At 47.3% G+C, this 20,787-nt stretch overlaps 1 protein-coding gene across 1 annotated transcript in view; it reads right to left on the reverse strand.

Annotated features, from left to right (window-relative positions):
* Positions 1-1,169: 1,169 nt before the first annotated feature.
* LOC149434746 (uncharacterized) overlaps positions 1,170-20,787 on the reverse strand; it is a 39,334-nt gene continuing 19,716 nt past the window's right edge. Inside the window, exon 2 of the mRNA XM_089663448.1 lies at positions 1,170-7,719. Coding sequence (XP_089519574.1) covers positions 6,358-7,416 — 1,059 coding nt within the window. The 5' untranslated portion in view covers positions 7,417-7,719 and the 3' untranslated portion in view covers positions 1,170-6,357. The remainder of the gene's footprint in view (positions 7,720-20,787) is intronic.

Here is a 20,787-nt window from a genome sequence, read left to right on the forward strand (position 1 = left end):
TCCTACTATTCCTAAAAACTAAAAAAACTAGTAGTTAGGAGTCAATATAAAGCACTTTATACTGTTTTTAATTGATTATATATATATATGTACGTATTTTTTCTTTTTTCTATTTTTTGTATATGCATTTTGTAATAAATTTTGGATTAAACCTTATTGTTAAAAGTAAATGTGACCGACTTCCCTGTTGCCAATTACATGCAGTCTATAGCCGACGTATACAGGGTTGTTAAACAGTGGATATAACAGTTACATGTTTTCACACAAACAACATCACAATTAGCAACATTGTCTCAATTTGATCAATACAGCTGTCCGTAATGATATCTATAAAGGTTTGGCCCCAAAAAGATGGCCGCGACCATACATACTTCAAGAAAATGGCGCCAAACTATTATAAAAGAAGTCCAGGCACGGTGATTGTCCTATCACATCCCCCGGAAGAAGCCACGTGACCCTGTGGCGCAACGCGTTGGGGAGGGGCTTTGATGTTACCATGACAACCCAACTTCAGTAACGGCGAGTATAGACAGTGTGTGTAGACACACGGAGGAAGCCTGTCACATCCGCATTTAGCGGTTTTATCTATTACAAAGCGCATTGAAATGATTGACATGTGAGGGCATATAGAGGGCATTAAATAAATCTTTTTATTAAAACGATAAGGCACCAAATATCTCTTCTTTCTTCCACTATACTAACGAGGAGAAAAATAGGGAGATGGAGCCACATCCAGCATCAGAAGGAAGCAGAGATCATCATGTCCATACAAGCACATTAGAAGTGACCAATCCAGGAAAACCCAGGGGAGGTCCAAAGGATCTCATCAATACAAACCTCTTAAAAGCTGTGTCAGCCCAGCAATAGGCTAACAAGAAGGTGAGCCCATAAAAGGGTCAATATTCAAGCAAGGATTTATTTCTACAGTTCCTTATATACAGCAATTACTATTGTGGACACGAATAGAATACTCCGCTATTATTCATAGACTGTGGACACCATTTCATTTTTACATTCTTTTTCATCTTTTCATTTTCAAAATTTTGTGATTATATTTCATTTACATTTTTTATTTTTATTTATTTTTTTATTTTTTATATATTTTTCTATTATTCATAATTATTATTAATTTCTTATAAAAAAAAAATTCACACATATATATCCAGAAAATCTTTTTGCTGTACTTTATAAGGATTTCTCTTATTTTTTCATATGTGAATTATTCATGATAAAATCCAGCCAGTGTTTATTAATAACAATCTAATATATAATTTATATAGATATACCTTATTGTAAGGGCGCGCCCTATCTATTAACTTACATTTTATCATCCTACTATTCCTGATAGGAGTTTGTAGTCCCTGCTACTACAGGAAACATGCGGGCGATCATTTACACCTTTTACAGCAGGACAGTAAATATCAGAACACAATTCAAACATCAGACCAACAGCAGGAAGTCTGCTAACTGAATGTGTAATGCAATCTGTCATTAGCATTCCCAGAGTTCCCTCTGCAACATAGTTGTATCAGCTGTTGGTCCTGTCTGTACATCTGTTATTTTCCCACCTTCTGTAACAGGGTGACAACCCTGATCATTCTGCAGGAACATTACACAGCAGCGTTGTCACCCTGTACAGGGAAGTCTTAGATAGATTATAAGTAAGACACACAACAAGTAAAGCCCAACTTCAGCTAACGCTTCTACAGCAGTTACAGCAACAGGTTCTCTATAAGGTCCAACCCCCATATGAATGACAACTGACAGTTGTGAGCACCCCCAGCAGTGTTATAGGATTTGCCCCAACCCCTCCAACTGCCATTTTTCCCAAAATGCTTGGCCTTCTACAGGAAGTAGACAAAAAAAATCTACTGGGAGTGACAACAAAAAAATAAAACAATAAGAGACTCGGAAAAGCAAAACCTGCTCTGCTAATGACAGATTTCATTATTAATGTCATTACTGATGTTGCCCATAGTTACACTTTGGTGCCAACGTTGTAATATTTCCAGGGAGAAGAAGTTTTCTTTACAAACTTTCCACCAAAAAGAGATGTGTGCACTCAGAGTGATTATTGTGAACCCCAATCAGAGGAATGTCAGTCCCCCGGAAGAAGTGGTAGGAATATGACCGCACACTCAGCACTTTGTAAGTTCAGATCTCTGGCAGTTGTATTGTGTGATTAGTCTATGGAGAGGAGTAATAGCTGGAAAGAGAAAACATGGAACAAGGATTTCTAATCTTCCACTGATGGAATCCCATTTGGCAGAACCACATGGAACACAAGTGGCCAGCTGGGCTTACGTTTTACTGCTGAATACATCCCCTAAATCAGCAGTAACTCAGTATTGGAAGGCCTGCATCAGCTTGGGATGTTGTTTTCTCACTGAACAGAGACTTCTTTCTAGCTGGTGTCACAGCCGCAGACCTGCCTGAAAGGTTGTCACCCATGAGATGATATCCTACAACCTCACAAACACCCCCTTTCCTCTCTATGATCACAATCTCATCACCTTCACAGTCTCCTCATCTTCAAACACCTATCCCTCCAATCAGCAATCACCTGCAGAAACCTTCACAACTTGAACCATTCTCCTTTCCACTCTGCAACTGACCAACTCTATGACAGAATCTCTCCCCTATCCTGCCCTGACCTGGCCACTGCTATCTACAACAGTTCACTTTCATCCGCATTAGACTCACTTGCTCCCCTAACAACATGAAGCATCAGGCCCCGCCCATTACAACCTTGGCAGACTGACAACACCAGAGATCGTAAACGACACAGTCGTGTGCTGGAGCGAATGTGGCGTAAAACCAAATCTCACCAAGCATTCACCCGATATAAATCTGCTTTCTTAACATACAATTCCTCCCTCCATGCTGCCAAACAAGGTTCCTCAGAAGCCCGTCTCACCACCTGCCCCCTGGATCCTGTCCCCTCACAACTACTACGGTCACCTCTTCTTCCATCCCTTACATCTTCAATCCCTTGCTCCCTTAATCTTCAATCTTTCCATCTCTACTGGTGCCTTCCCCTCCCCTCTAAAGCATGCGCACATCACTCCCATACTTAAAAAGCCCTCCCTGGACCCCACCAACCTGAACAACTTAAGACCCGTCCCCCTGCTCTTGTTTACCTTTAAACTCCTAGAACGCTTAGTCTACAATCACCTGAGCTCCCACCTCACCGACAACAACCTTCTTGACCCTTTACAGTCTGGCTTTCGCTCACTACACTCCACTGAAACTGCCCTACTAAAACTCACTAATGATCTACTACCTGCTAAACCAATGGCCACTACTCCGTACTCTTACTACATGACCTCTCCACGGCTTTTGATACGGTTGACCATCCCCTCCTCCTCAAAAAACTCCACTCTCTTGGCCTCCAAGACTCCGCTCTCTCCTGGTTCTCCTCCTACCTATCGCAGTGCTCCTTCAGCAATACCTTTAACTCTGTCTCCTCCTCTCCACTCCCTCTTTCTGTAGGGGTTCCTCAAGGTTCTGTCCTTGGACCCCTACTCTTCTCCATCTACACCTCCTCCCTTGGTCACTTGATAAACACCCATGGCTTTAAGTACCATCTCTATGCTGATGACACACAAATCTATCTTTTTCCTCCTCACCTCACCCCTAAAGTCTCCTCTCGCATTACTACCCTACTAAGTGACATATCGGCATGGATGTCACTCCACTTCCTCAAACTCAATCTTTCCAAAACTGAGCTCTTAGTATTCCCTCCAGCCCATGCCCCCACCCCTGACTTCTCCATCAAGATCAATAACACAATCATCAGTCCCTCCCCTCATGCCAGGGTGCTAGGTGTAATCCTAGACTCCCATCTGTCCTTTCATTCCCAAATCCAATCACTGTCCAAATCTTGTAGACTTCACCTCCGCAACATCTCCAAGATATGGCCGTTCTTAACCTCGGAAACCACTAAGCAACTTATCCACTCCCTTGTTATATCTCGCCTTGACAATTGTAACTCCCTCCTCATTGGCCAAACTCATTGCAGGATATCCCCTCTTCAGTCTATCATGAATGCTACTGCCATCATCCACCTTACTTACCGTTCTGTATCAGACACCCCTATCTGCCAATCCCTCCACCCCTCTCTGTCAATCCCTCCACTGGCCTGCATTCAGTGTTTTCCACCCCTCTCTGCCACTCCCTCCACTGGCCTACACCCCTCTGCCAATCCCTCCACTGGCCTCCACTCAGTGTCCTCCACCCCTCTCTGCCAATCCCTCCACTGGCCTACACCCCTATCTGCCAATCCCTCCACTGGTCTCCACTCAGTGTCCTTCACCCCACTCTGCCAATCCCTCCACTGGCCTACACCCCTCTCTGCCAATCCCTCCACTGGTGTCAGGGATCGCGGCCCCCCTCCCGGAGCATGCGCACTGGCGGCAGATCACGCCGGGACACAGGCACTAGGTCCCGGCGAGCCACGGCTGACAGGATGCCGCGCATGCGCAGTAGGAGCCGTGGGCACGCCTCAGGCGTCCAATGACAGCCGGGGGCGCATCCTGGCCGGCCAATGACAATGCAGGGCGCACTATTTAAAGATGACCTGCACTGTCACAGATTGCCGCAAGGTCTATCTGTGATCCTGAGTTCCTGTACCTGTTAAGTGACCCTGATTGACCCTGACTACGCTGCCTTCTCCTGTGATTTGACCCAGATTGCCCTGACTACTCTGCCTTCTCCTACTCTGACCCCCCGGCTTGTCTGACCATTCTACGGACTGACTTACCCTGCTGACCCTGCGTGTGACCTGACTACTCTTCGCCTGCCAATTCGGTACTCCACTTACCCCCTCGGGACCACGGCCCGTGACCACCCTGCTAGGTCCGCCATCCTCTTCACATCTGGCTCTCCCGGTACCTGCATACGTCCCCGGAGGCTTCCTCTGCCACTGGTGGGCCTGCTCGGAGGTCGTGACCTGGCCCAGGTCTGTTACAAGTCCATCCCCACCATCTGGGGCCCTGGTGAAAGCACAGACCGGGCTTAGACTCCACGCTCTGGGTAGGTCTGTCAGCTGGCAGCCTGAGGCACCACCTGGCAGATCCTAACAACTGGCCTCCATTCAGTGTTCTCCACCCCTCTCTGCCAATCCCTCCACTGGCCTCCGCTCAGTGTCCTTCACCCCACTATGCCAATCCCTCCACTGGCCTCCGCTCAGTGTCCTCCACCCCTCTCTGCCAATCCCTCCACTGGCTTCCCATTGCCCAATGAATAAAATTCAAAACATTAACAAAAACATATAAAGCCATTTATAACTCTGCCCCAAATTACATCACCAATCTTGTCTCCAAATATCACCCAAACCGTCCTCTGTGTTTCTCGCACGATCCCCTGCTCTCTTGCTCCCTTGTCTCCTCCCCCCATGCTCGTTTCCAGAGCTTCCCCCATCCTCTGGAACTCTCTACCCCAATTTATCAGACTATCGCCTACTCTGCTCACTTTTAGGCGATCTCTGAAAACCTCTCTCTTCAGGGAAGCATATCCTGCCCTCAGCTAATAATGGAATCTTCTACTCTTCCTACCAGTCCATCCCCCACAGTTACTACCTTTTGTACCACTAGCTCCTCCCTCCTAGATTGTAAGCTCCGAGGAGCAGGGCCTCCTATCCCTCTTGTATTGAACTGTATTGTTGCTGTATTGTCTCCCGTTATATTGTAAAGCGCTGAGCAAACTATTGGCGCTATATAAATCCTGTATAATAATAATATTAATGAGAGATGAAATGTGGAAAGAAGGCATTGATAATGGGAGAGGAGATGGAACGTAATGGGAGGATTGGACAAGGTGGGCTTAGCTGGAGACCTCAAGCCTGGCTGATGATGTATCAATAGTCAGAAGAACCTGGAATGGACTCTCCCACTGAGGCTTCAGAGACTTGGTAAGATGACAATAGACCCCATCCTAGTCTCTGGTACTGAGGCAGTGCTGGTCATGTATTACCTCAGGATCCAGAAATGAAGAAAATGCTTGGAAACACAACTCAGTTGGTGAATCATGAAAATGCATTGCATGTTCATTCAAAGCTCCATAAAAAAAGATAAAGATGAGAATCATGAGGGAAGCTGTTCAGTTATTGATGCTTATCTTAAAAAGATTGTCAAAAGATAAAATATTCAAATCCCTTCTAGTTGTGTATTGATGGAGATAAGCCCTAAACTCAGTTCATCCAATCATTACATTCCAGTTTGCTCAGATTTTAGTTTGTTTCTTTTAAAGTAGCATTTTATCTTTTCCTTTCTCTAGCTTGTGGGATGACATTGGGGATGTGAAACTAACTTGTGACACCTGAAACTTCTTTAATATCCCTTTTATTCCAGAATTTAATCAATGCAGAAATTTGTGAATCCTCCGGTGATAGATTAGACCGGCATTAACTGTAAAAGTTTTATCACATTCAGAACACTGATATGGCTTCTCTCCAGTGTGAATCCTCTGGTGTCTGATAAGATCTGACTTCTGTGTAAAAGCTTTATCACATTCAGAACACTGATATGACTTCTCTCCAGTGTGAATCCTCTGGTGTGTGATAAGATTTGACTTCTGTGTAAAAGCTTTGTCACATTCAGAACACTGATATGACTTCTCTCCAGTGTGAATCCTCTGGTGTCTGATAAGAGCAGACTTTACTGTAAAAGCTTTATCACATTCAGAACACTGATATGGCTTCTCTCCAGTGTGAATCCTCTGGTGTGCGATAAGATCTGACTTCACTGTAAAAGCTTTATCACATTCAGAACACTGATATGACTTCTCTCCAATGTGAATCCTCTGGTGTGTGATAAGACTTGACTTCTCGGTAAAAGCTTTATCACATTCAGAACACTGATATGGCTTCTCTCCAGTGTGAATCCTCTGGTGTGTGATAAGATCTGACTTCACTGTAAAAGCTTTATCACATTCAGAACACTGATATGATTTCTCTCCAGTGTGAATCCTCTGGTGTCTGATAAGATGTGACTTCACTGTAAAAGCTTTATCACATTCAGAACACTGATATGACTTCTCTCCAGTGTGAACAATCTGGTGTCTGATAAGATGTGACTTCCGTGTAAAAGCTTTATCACATTCAGAACACTGATATGACTTCTCTCCAGTGTGAATCCTCTGGTGTCTGATAAGATGTGACTTCTGAGTAAAAGCTTTATCACATTCAGAACACTGATATGACTTCTCTCCAGTGTGAATCCTCTGGTGTGTGATAAGATGTGACTTCCGTGTAAAAGCTTTATCACATTCAGAACACTGATATGGCTTCTCTCCAGTGTGAAATCTTTGGTGTATTATAAGGTCTCTCTCGCTTATAAAAGTTTTGCCACATTCAGAACAATGATATGACTTCCCTCCCTTGCAAGCCTTCTGGTGTGTGATATATTTTCTCTCCATTGTAAAATCTACAAACAAGTAGTTTGAAATGACTCCTCTTATGTATACTGGGGTTGGACTTTATTGTAAAGCCATTGTCACTTCCAGAACACTGAAATTACTTTTCTCCTGCTGGATCAAAGTGGAAGAGGATCCAAACCATGACTTTTAGAACACAGATATGACTTGTATCCCGTGTGAATCCTCCAGTGAACTGCAGTAAAGACTCTCAGTCAATTAAGACATCCATGTGTTTTATTTTCCATGTGACTCAGCTGTATTCATGAAGACAAAAAAGTCCTAAAACCTGGTTCATCAATCTACCTGTAGAGAAAGAAAAAAGAATTGTATATAAAAGGGCTACATAAAGTTGCTTTCTATTTTTAATGTTCATTACTAAATATATCTTATGAATAGAAAGAATATGTACAGCATTATCTACAGTATTTTTTTAATCAAATAGATTGTATTAATAAAGTTTCTAAGTGCGCACAGTATTCCCAACATTCAGCCCAGACAATGGAGTCATACATTCTCACGTATAGGCAGTTGTGGCACTGTTACAGATCATACAGAACAATAACTTGCTTTGTCTATGGTGTCACTTTTACCTTTTATAAACAAATGAACAGAGAAAAGAAGAAACAACCTAGAACAATTCAGCTGTACACGGCAAGTAACTCCCCCCAGTACATACATAGATATCTGACACCGATCAATGAGGCCCGTGTCTCCAGGATCATACCCCAAGTATGGGTCTCCAATGTAGTTGGTCTCAGAGACTCCGCTCTCTCCTGGCTCTCCTATCTATCACAGCGCTCCTTCAGTGTTACCTATAACGCTGCCACATCCCCTTCACTCCCTCTCTCTGTCGGGGTCCCTCAAGGTTCTGTCCTCGGACCCCTCCTCTTCTCCATCTACACCTCCTCCCTTGGCCAATTGATACTCCCACGGCTTCAACTACCATCTCTATGCCGATGACACACAAATCTATCTCTCTACCCCTCACCTCACCCCCTCAGTGTCCAATCACATCACCAGCCTACTAAGTGACATATCGGACTGGATGTCACTCAACTTCCTCAAACTCAACCTTTCCAAAACTGAGCTTCTAGTATTCCCCCCAACCCGTGCCCCCCCCCCCTCCCGACTTCTCCATCAAGATCAGCAACACTATTATTATTATTATACAGTATTTATATAGCGCCAACAGTTTGCTCAGCTGTACATTATAATGGGAGACAGTACACGGTGGATGAGTCTGGTTGCAGAATTCAGGATAGACTGAAGCGGGGATAGCCTGTGTTGGGGTAGGCCGGTGAGGAGGGAGTTACAGTAGTCAAGTCGTGATATAATAAGAGAGTGAATGAGTTGCTTTGTAGTTTCTGGAGTTAGGAACGTGCGTATTTTGGAGATGTTAGAGAGGTGGAGTCTGTATGAATTTGTCAGCGATTGGACCTGGGGCTGGAAAGACAGATTGGAGTCTAGAATGACACCTAGTACTCTGGCTTGCGGGGTGGGACTGATGGTGATGTTGTTGGTCCTGATGAAGAGGTCAGGGGGGCACGGGCTGGGGGGAAAACTAGGAGCTAGGTTTTGGCAAGGTTTAATTTGAGGAATTGGAGTCTGATATGTCCAGTCTGATATGTCCTTCAGAAGGCTAGTGATTCAGGCGGAGACTGGAGGGGTGAGACGGGGAGTAGAGAGATAGATTTGAGTGTCATCGTCATACAGATGGTAGTTGAAGCCGTGAGAGTGTATCAGTTGACCAAGGGAGGAGGTGTAGATGGAGAAGAGAAGGGGCCCGAGGACAGAACCTTGAGGGACCCCAACAGAGAGGGGGAGGTGGCAGCATTATAGGTAACACTGAAGGAGCGTTGTGATAGATAGGAAGAGAGCCAGCCAGGAGAGAGCGGAGTCTCTGAGGCCAAAAGAGTATAGTTTTTTGAGGAGGAGGGGGTGGTTGACCGTGTCAAAAGCTGCAGAGAGGTTGAGGAGTAGTAGCACTGAGTAGTGGCCATTGGCTTTGGCGGTTAGCAGGTCATTGGTGAGTTTGAGTAGGGCGGTTTCGGTGGAGTGTAGGGGACGGAAGACAGATTGTAGGGGATTGAGGAGGTTGTTGTCGGTGAGGTGGGAACTCAGGTGATTATAGACTAAGCGTGCAAGGAGTTGGGATGTAAATGGCAGCAGGAAGATGGGTCTTAGGTTGTTTAGGTCAGAGGGATCCAGGGAGGGTTTTTAAAGTATGGGAGTGATGTGCGCATTCTTCAGAGGGGAGGGCAATGTGCCAGTAGAGAGGGAAAGATTAAAGCTGTGGGTGAGGGAGCGTAGGATGGAGGAGGAGGGTGATCGTAGGAGTTGTGTAGGGACAGGGTCAAGGGGGCAGGTGGTAAGGTGAGCTTCAGAGAAGAGCTTAGTGATTATCAGTCCCACCCCTCATGCCAGGGTACTAGGTGTCATCCTAGACTCCAATCTGTCCTTTCAGCCCCAGGTCCAATCACTGACAAACTCATGTAGACTTCACCTCCGCAACATCTCCAAGATACGGCCGTTCCTAACCTCGTAAACCACTAAGCAACTCATTCACTCCCTTATTATATCACGCCTTGACTATTGTAACTCCCTCCTCACTGGCCGACCTCATCGCAGACTATCTCCACTCCAGTTCATCATGAATGCTGCTGCCAGACTCATTCACCTTACTAACCGTTATGTATCAGCCACCTCTCTGCCAATCCCTCTACTGGCCTCCACTCAGTATCCTCCACCCCTCTCTGCCAATCCCTCCACTGGCCTCCACTCAGTATCCTCCATCCCTCTCTGCCAATCCCTCCACTGGCTTCCAATTGCCCAGCGGATTAAATTGAAAACACTAACACTGAAGTATAAAGCCGTTCATAACACTGTCCTCAACTACATCACCGACCTTGTCTCTAAATACCACCCAAACCGTACTCTCCACTCCTCGCAAGACCTCCTACTCTCTAGCTCCCTTGTCTCCTCCTCCCATGCTCATCTCCAGGATTTCTCACGGGCTTCACCCATCCTCTGGAACTCCCTACCCCAAGCTATCAGGCTATCGTCTCCTCTGCTCACTTTTAGGCGCACTCTAAAAACTCATCTCTTCAGGGAAGCCTACCCCGACCCCAGCTAACTACTGGAATCCCCTACTCCCCCAACCACTCCATCCCCCACAGCTAATTACCTCTTGTACCACTATCCCCTCTCTCCTAGATTGTAAGCTCCAAGGAGCAGGGCCCTCTAATCCCTCTTGTACTGAACTGTATTGTTACTGTACTGTCTCCCTCCATAAAGTAAAGAGACCAAGAGGCACACCCGAGGAATATTGAACACCAACATTATAATACTGGTCATATTGTTCCACTTTTTGAATAATTTTGGACATCTCCAAAACATGTATCAAATCCCCGACATCAACACTACAATTGGGGTATTAAGGGGAAATCCCTCCTGTCCTAGCTGAACAATTGAGCTGGAGTCCTGAATGATCTATGCAAAAGAAATGACTGAGTTTCTGTGAAGAGGACAGAGAGATGAGAGGTATGGAGGTCACAATCACCTCCCACCACTCTCTCTTAGAGTCAAAAGACTGGAATAAATATATGAGAGATCATGCCTTTCCCACTGGTGCCATCTGAAGCCCATTAACAAGTGTGAGAGTGATGTGAAATCTGTATCTGATGGAAGTAGACACCGATGGATGGGATATAATGTGTCTACTAAGTCCCACCTGGTAAGATGTTGAAGTTGGGCAGCTATAAAATAAAGTCTAACATTTGGTATTGCTAGGCCTCCTTGGTCTTCACCATACTGTAGAGTAGTGAGTTTGATTCTAGCTGACGGCTTTTTCTATATGAGTTCCCCAAACTGGGAGTCTATACTGGAGAACCACTTACGAGGTGTCCACATGGGAGAATTGTGGAGTATACAGTTGAAACTCGAAAAATTAGAATATGGTGCAAAATTTCATTCATTTCAGTGCAGCAACTGAAAAGGTGACACTAATATATGAGATAGACTCATTACATGCAAATCAAGATAGTTCAAGCCGTGATTTGTCATCATTGTGATGATTATGGCTTACAGCTCATGAAAACCCCCAATCCACAATCTCAGAAAATGAGAATATTGTGAAAAGGTGGAATATTCTCGGCTCAAAGTGTCCCACTCTAATCAGCTCATTCAGCCATAACACCTGCAGAGGGTTCCTGAGCCTTTAAATGGTCTCTTAGTCTGGTTCAGTAGAAATCACAATCATGGGAAAGACATCATCACTGACACCCTCCATAAGGAGGGAAAGCCTCAAAAGATAATTGCAGAAGAAGGTGGATGTTCCCAAAGTGCTGTATCAAAGCACATTAATAAAAAGTTATGTGGAATTGAAAAGTGTGGAAGAAAAAGGTGCACAAGCAGCAGGGATGACCACAGCCTGGAGAGGATTGGCAGGAAAAGGCCATTCAAAAGTGTTGGGGACTTTAACAAGGAGTGGACTGAGGCTAGAGTCAGTGCATCAAGAGCCACCACACACAGACTGATCCTGGACATTGTCTTGGAAATTCGCTCTAACGAATTTCTCCTTACCGTGAGTACTCGCAGTTGGATGCGCAGAAATCCCCAATAAAGCTGTGCGAATCTCGCTTACCACGACTGCAGCTAAACTACACGATTCCTGCCCTTCCAACTGATTTAACTTCTGTTGAAATGTGGGGGATGGAGCTCCCTATACCCCAGAATGATCACACAACACTCTCAGGATGCTGTTGGAATTCACATAGAGGAAGTTTTCATTCTCACCCTCTGGTTTTATTACAAATACACACACGCCCCCCACATGAATAAAGTCAATCCCCTCCCACAGAACAATGCAATGGGGAGTGCCTATACACAGGATGTACATTCCGATTGGAGCATAGCCTTTCCTATTATCTATCACTGGTCCTCCCCCATGAGCCCTCTGAGGTCAGCAGACTTCCTCCCCTTCCCCCCATGAGCCCTCTATGGAGGGCATACTTCCTGTCCTACTAGCTCCTATTGGTATGCAAATTCCTTGTACAAGCATTCCCTAGAAACATCAGTCTGTACCTGGATGGGCCCAATACGATCTTTATTAAAACACATCCATCCGGATACAGTTCAGGTCGGTAATGGGTTGTAAGATATGCATAAGCCTACACGCGGAGTTCACACCGCTTGGCGCCTTGCGTTATGAAGTCCATGTGGTACTATGCTGCTGATATGTGGATACAGGCCGGCGGCATTCGCATCGATTGCCGTGGTGGTATACACGCCGGTCTATAAGCGCAGATCTGCTATCTCATCCATTACTGAGCTGAGTACTGTAATACATACATTGTACATGCGCATGGCCCAATTGCAGCCTTCAGAGCTTTAATTATACACACCAGAGACATATGAATAACACGAATATATGACACATTTAAAGTTCAACCAACAATACAAAATTTCCATGACAACATGAACTTCAAATGTCGTATTCCTCTTGTCAAGCCACTCCTGAACAACAAACAATGACAGAAGCATCTTACCTGGGCTAAAGAAAAACAGACCTGGTCTATTGATCAGTGGTCCAAAGTCCTCTTTTCTGATGAGAGCAACTTTTGCATCTCATTTTGAAACCAAGGATACCGAGTATGGAGGAAGAATGGAGAGGCCCAAGGACCCCGAGTATGGAGGAAGAATGGAGAGGCCCAAGGACCCAGAGTATGGAGGAAGAATGGAGAGGCCCAAGGACCCCGAGTATGGAGGAAGAATGGAGAGGCCCAAGGACCCCGAGTATGGACGAAGAATGGAGAGGCCCAAGGACCCCGAGTATGGAGGAAGAATGGAGAGGCACACACTGCAAGATGCTTGAAGTCCAGTGTGAAGTTTCCACAGTCTGTGTTGATTTGGGGAGCCATGTCATCTGCTGGTGTTGGCCCACTGTGCTTCATTAAGTCCAGGGTCACCACAGCCATCTACCAGGAGATTTTGGAGCACTTCATGCTTCCTTCCGCAGACGAGCTTTATGGGGATGCGGACTTCATTTTCCAGCAGGACTTGGCACCGCCCACACTGCCAAAATCACCAAAACCTGGTTCAATGACCGTGAGAAAGATGAGAGATATGAGACGGAACAATGCAGAAGAGCTGAAGGCCGCTATTGAAGCATCCTGGTCTTCCATAACACCTCAGCAGTGCCACAGGCTGATAGCTTCCATGCCACGCCGCAATGAACCAGTAATTGCTGCAAAAGGGGCCCAAACCAAGTACTGAGTACATATGCAGCTTCTACTTTTCAGAGGTGCGATATTGTTCTATGTACAATCCGTGTTTTATTGATTGCACGGAATATTCTCATTTTCTGAGATTGTGGATTTGGGGTTTTCATGAGCTGTAAGCCATAATCATCACAATGATGACAAATCACGGCTGGAACTATCTTGCTTTGCATGGAATGAGTCTCATATATTAGTTTCACCTTTTAAGTTGCTGCACTGAAATCAATGAATGAATGCACCAGATTCTCATTTTTCTTGTTTCACCTGTATACCCTGATCCCACAGATCACCTACCTCCCCCATATCCCAAAGATCACCTACCTTTCCCATATACACCCAGATCCCATGGATCACCTACCTCCCCTGCACTCACATATCCCACAGATCACCTTCCTGCCCATATACATGCAGATGCCACAGATCACCTACCTCCCCCATATACACAAAGATCCCACTGATCACTTACCTCCCCCATACACTCCAAGTTCCCATAGATCATCTACATCCCCCATGTGCACTCAGATCCCCTACCTCCCCCATATACAGACAGATCACACAGGTCACCTACCTCCCCATAATCACCCAGATCCCTCAGATCAGCTACCTCCCCCATATACATCCAGATCACCTACCTCCCCCATATACACCCAGATCCCACAGACCACCTACCTCCCCCATATACACCCAGATCCCACAGATCACCTACCTACCCCATATACAGACAGATCACACAGACAACCTACCTCCCCATATACACCCAGATCCCACAGATCACCTACATCCCCATATACACCCAGATCCCACAGACCACCTACCTCCCCCATATACACCCAGATCACCTACCTACCCCATATACAGACAGATCACACATATAACCTACCTCCCCATATACACCCAGATCCCACAGATCACCTACATCCCCATATATACCCAGATCCCACAGATCACCTACCTACCCCATACATACACAAATCCCATATATCACCTACCTCTCCTTATACATCCAAATCCCAGAGATCACCGACCTCCCCCATATACACCCAGATCACCTACCGCCCCCATATACACCCAGATCCCACAGATCGCCTACCTCTTCCATATACACCCAGATCCCACATATCACCTACCTCTCCCATACATACACCCAGATCATCTACCTACAACATATACCCAGATCACCTACCTACAACATATACCCAGATCCCACAGATCACCTACCTCTCCCATACATACACCCAGATCATCTACCTACAACATACACCCAGATCTCACATATCACCTACCTCTCCCATACATACACACAGATCACCTACCTACAACATACACCCAGATCACCTACCTCCCTAAAACATAACCAGATCCCACAGATAACCTACCTTCCCCATACGCACGTACCTACTCCATATAAACCCAAACCCCACAGATCATCTACCTTCCCATATACACCCTCCACCCCTCTCTGCCAATCCCTCCACTGGCCTCCATTCAGTGTCCTCCACCGCTCTCTGCCAATCCCTTCACTGACCTCCACTCAGCGCCCTCTCTGCCAATCCCTTCACTGACCTCCACTCAGTGTCCTCCGCCCCTCTGCCAATCCCTTCACTGACCTCCGCCCCTCTCTGCCAATCCCCTCCCTGACCTCAGCTCAGCATCCTCCACCCCTCTCTGCCAATCCCTCCACTGGCCTCCACCCCTCTGTGCCAATCCCTCGACTGGCTTCCAGTAACCCAACCTATAAAATTCTAAATACTAACCACAGCATACAAAGCCGTCCACAACCCCGCCCCTAGATACCACTCAAAGTAAAACCAGGAAATAGACTGCTTTATTTTAACACAGACACAAGATATAAACATTCAAGGGAACAACCCACCTCCCTGCATATGGACACAGGACAGGGCAAACCACATCTAGAAACCAGAGACACATCAGCAGACACCCCCCACCAAGCCAATACACAAACACATACATCCCATAATAGTTTGCTCCCAAGCCAGACACACAATAGAACAATGGGATACACCACATGGCAGTAAACAATGAACAACCCCCCCACCCCACCTATACATGTCTACACAATATCAGGACATTCCACCCTGTACCCCTAACAGGCAAAGGATGACTTACACATAAGAGGGATATGGGGAGCTGAGACAGGGATCTCCCTACTCCTCCAACGTGAGCTGTGTTCCATGGGCCCCCACCCAAAGTCACTCCCATCACAGGAAGCACCTACAACAACAAATGGCAGAGTTGCCAGCTGACTGATTAAGCACTGAAGCACCATTTACTAATGTTGGCATGGACATATGTGGCCCCTGGACTGTTGTTACACGCAGAACTCGTGGCGGAGTTGCTAACAATAAGCGATGGGCTGTGCTGTTCACTTGCTTGAGCATTGGTGCAGTGCACATTGATGTGATAGAATCAATGGACTCTTCTTGTATCATTAATGATTTCAGAAGATTTGTTTCTGTACGAGGACCTGTAAAGTCCCTGAGATCTGACTGTGGGACTCATTTTACAGCAGCAGAAAAGATAGAGATCTTCTTGAGTGGCAATAAGTGTAAATGGGAACTCAACCCACCTCATTCCTCACATGGGAGGCTCTTGGGAACGCATGATTGGAGTTGCAAGAAAGATCCTGGACTCTATGCTACTGGACCAGAAAACTTCTCAATTTACTCATGAAATCTTAGTCACTCTTCTTGCAGAAGTGTCCGCTATAATCAATGCAAAGCCATTGGTCCCTGTGTCCTCAGATCCCGAGTTCCCAGTGTTGCTCACTCCAGCCACTCTTCTTACCCAAAAAACTGGGGTAGCCACTATTCCCACAGAGGAACTTGATTACCCCAACATTTACAAGCATCAATGGCGACGGGTTCAACATCTTGCTAATGTGTTCTGGAATCGCTGGAAGATGGAGTACCTTTCTACCCTTCAAAGTCGTAATAAATGGCAAACTAGCAAACCAATCTACAAGTGGGAGACGTAGTTGTTTTGAAGGAGACAGATTCCCATGGTAACCATTGGCCCATGGCTCTGATTACAAAGACTATGCCAAGTAACGATGGAAAGGTACGCAAGGTAGAAGTTAGAGTCATGAAAGAAGGTTCTGCACACCTTTACTTCAGGCCTATAAAGGAACCAAAGAGGAAGACAAGTCATCCACCTGAATTACAGGGAGGTAAGAAGGAAGGTGCATGTTGCTGCCTTCTCCTCTGAATATGGATTTCCATGTCTCAGCCTGGACTTTCCACACCAACATCTGCAAGTATTATGCTGAATGTTTGCATTGTTTTCCTTTGTTCTTCCCTTCCCTCTTGTTTTGCAGATGTTCCCGGAAAGAATCTTCATTATTTATATTGGACTTGAACTAAAGTTTATTTGGTTTAATGTTGTATAGATAGCCCCTCCCCCTTTCCCAGAAATGCATTGCAGTTCTAGCCTCATGGCAAGAAGCAGAAACATTATGATCTTTTGACCGATCGAATGTTCATTGTTGTAAGATTCTCTCAGTTTATGGAAGAAACTTCACAAGATCTACAAGATGTCTTATCGATGGAGTCACTGACTGTGGTATCCAACTGAGGATGAAGTTATCACCATCTCATCACAACTGGAAGTTACAGAGATCACACTATCAATGCTTAGATTGGAGAGACAGAACACCTATACATAGCCGTCCCCGGCTTCTCACCCCTCCCCCATACATACCCGTCCACGGCTTCTCACCCCTCCCCCATACATACCCGTCCATGGCTTCACACCCCTCCCCCATACACACCCCTCCCTCATATGTACCCGTCCATGGCTTCTCACCCCTCCCCCATACATACCCGTCCACGGCTTCACACCCCTCCCCCATACATACCCGTCCCCGGCTTCTCACCCCTCCCCCATACATACCCGTCCCCGGCTTCTCACCCCTCCCCCATACGTACCCATCCACGGCTTCACACCCCTCCCCCATACGTACCCATCCACGGCTTCACACCCCTCCCCCATACATACCCATCCACGGCTTCTCACCCCTCCCCCATACATACCCGCCCACGGCTTCACACCCCTACCCAGCTTCTCACCCCTCCCCCATACATACCCGTCCCCGGCTTCTCACCCCTCCCCCATACATACCCGCCCACGGCTTCACACCCCTCCCCCATACATACCCGCCCACGGCTTCACACCCCTCCCCGGCTTCTCACCCCTCCCCCATACATACCCGTCCCCGGCTTCTCACCCCTCCCCCATACATACCCGTCCCCGGCTTCTCACCCCTCCCGCACACATACCCGTCCCCGGCTTCTCAACCCTCCCCCATACATACCCGTCCACGGCTTCACACCCCTCCCCCATACATACCCGTCCACGGCATCACACCCCTCCCCCATACATACCCGTCCACGGCTTCACACCCCTCCCCCATACGTACCCGTCCCCGACTTCTCACCCCTCCCCCATACATACCCATCCCCCACTTCACACCCCTTCCCCATACATAGCTGTCCCCGGCTTCACACCCCTCCCCCATATGTACCCATCCCCGACTTCTCACCCCTCCCCCATACATACCCGTCCACGGCTTCTTACCCCTCCCCCATACACACCCGTCCCCGGCTTCACACCCGTCCCCCATACATACCCATCCCCGGCTTCACACCCCCTCCCCCATACATACCCGTCCACGGCTTCAAACCCCTCCCCCATACATACCCGTCCCCAACTTCTCACCCCTCCCCCATACATACCCGTCCCCGACTTCTCACCCCTCCCCCATACGTACCCGTCCCTGGCTTCTAACCCCTCCACCACATATATCTGTCCCTGGCTTCTAACTCCTCCGCCACACATATCCGTCCCTGGCTTCTAACTCCTCCCCCACACATACCCGTCCCCGACTTGTCATCCCTCCACCACACATACCCCTCCCCCATACACATCCCTCCTCAACTTCTCACCCCTCCCCCATACACATCCCTCCCAAGCTTCTCACCCCTCCCCCATATATATCCCCTCCCAGCTTCTCAAACCTCCCTCATAAATATCCCTCCCCAGCTTCTCACTCCTCCCCCATATACATCCCTCCCAAGCTTCTCACTTCTCCCCTATACACATCCCTCCCCAGCTTCTCACCCCTCCCCCATATATATCCCCTCCCAGCTTCTCAAACCTCCCTCATACATATCCTCTCCCAACTTTTCACCACTTCCCCATATATATCCCTTCCCAGCTTCTCACCCCCTCCCCCATACACATCCCTTCTGAGCTTCACACCCCTCCCCCATACACATCTCTCCCCAGCTTCTCACCCATCCTCCATACATATCTTCCTTAGCTTCTTGCCCCTCCCCCATACACAGCTGTAACGGAACTGACCCCAGACTGTGCTTGATTACTTCCATTGGAATACTGCTTCCCCCTCCGAACACCAACCACAGACACCACAGCCGACCATACAAGACTAGACACCAGTCCTGAAGTAAACCAGGAGGTAGACTACATTATTTGAACACAGATACAAGATATATACACTCAGGGGACAATCCCCCCTCCCTGCATAATGACACAGGGCGGGGCAATCTACATTTAGTCACAAGAGACACACAGGTATTCAAACTTCACACCATCAGACAGTCCCATCAGGAGGGAGGGCTGCTGGAGACACCCCCCACCAACCAATACACACAAACACATACATCCCATAATAGTTTGCTCCCAAGCCAGACAAACAATAGAACAATGAGATGCAACCACATGGCATTAAATAATGAACAACCCCCCCACCCCACCTAGACATGTCTACACAATATCAAGACATCTCACCCTGCACCCCTAACAGGCACAGGATGACTTACACATAAGAGGGATATGGGTGCTGAGACAGGGGTCTCCCCACCTCTCCAAAGTAAGCTGGGTTCCATGGGCCCCGCACCCAAAAGCCCTCCCCAACTTCTCACCCCTCCACCATTTGCATCCCTTCCCAACTTCTCACCCCTCCCCCATACACATCCCTCCCAGCTTCTCACCTCTCCCCCATACACATCCCTCCTCAACTTATCACTCCTCCCCATATACAATAATCCCCATCTTCTCCCCTCTCCCCCCATTCACATCCCTCCCAGCTTCTCACCCCTCCCCCATACATATCCCTCCCAGCATCTCACCCCGCTCCCATACATACCTGGTGTCTCTCCTGTTATTCTGTCTCGGACACATCAGAGGAACATGGTGGGAGATCGGCCTGAATGTCCTTCCTAGGAGGGAATACCGGAGCCATTCTGAGGCCCATTTAATGGCCGGCAATGAGGAGGAAACCAACACTGAGAAGTAGATGCTGAGATATATACAGCACGGGGCAGCACAGTGGCTGAGTGGTTAGCACTTCCACCTGGCAGTACTCGGGTTGTTGGTTCAAATCCTAACCATGGCACCACCTGCCTGGAGTTTGCATGTTCTCCCTGTGCTTGCGTAGGTTTCGTCCGGGTACTCCGGTCTCCTCCACTCTACAAAGACATGCTGGGAGGTGAATTGTCTCCTAAGTTGTCCCTAGTATGTGTATGTATGAATGTGAGTTAGGGCCCTTAGATTGTACGCTCCTTGGGGGCGGGGACTGATGGGAATTATTATTATTATACAGTATTTATATAGCGGCAGAAGGTTTGCTCAGCGCTGTACATTATAGTGGGGACAGAACATGAGACAGTACTGTAACAATACAATACACGAGGGGTGCGAGGGCCCTGATCCTTGGAGCTTACAATCTAGGAGGGAGGGGATGGTGGTACAGGAGGAAGTGGCTGTGGGAGATGGAGTGGTAGGAGGAGTGGAGGAGATTGGCAGTTAGGTGAGGGTGGGGTAGGCTTCCCTGAAGAGATGGGTTTTCAGGGTGCGCCTAAAGGTGAGGAGGGTAGGTGACAGTCTGAAGGATTTGGGAAGGGAGTTCCAGAGGATGGGGGAAGTCCTAGTGAAGTCCTGCAGTCGGGCGTGGGAGGTGGAGACCAGGGAGCTAGAAAGTAGGAGGTCTTGTGAGGAGTGAAGATTACGGGTTGGGTGGTATTTGGGTATCAGGTCTGTGAGGTAGTTTGGGGCG

The sequence above is a fragment of the Staurois parvus genome, unplaced genomic scaffold, assembly GCF_062004578.1.
Source record: "Staurois parvus isolate SC_StPar_1 unplaced genomic scaffold, SC_StPar_1.0 ptg001689l, whole genome shotgun sequence".
NCBI lineage: Eukaryota > Metazoa > Chordata > Amphibia > Anura > Ranidae > Staurois > Staurois parvus.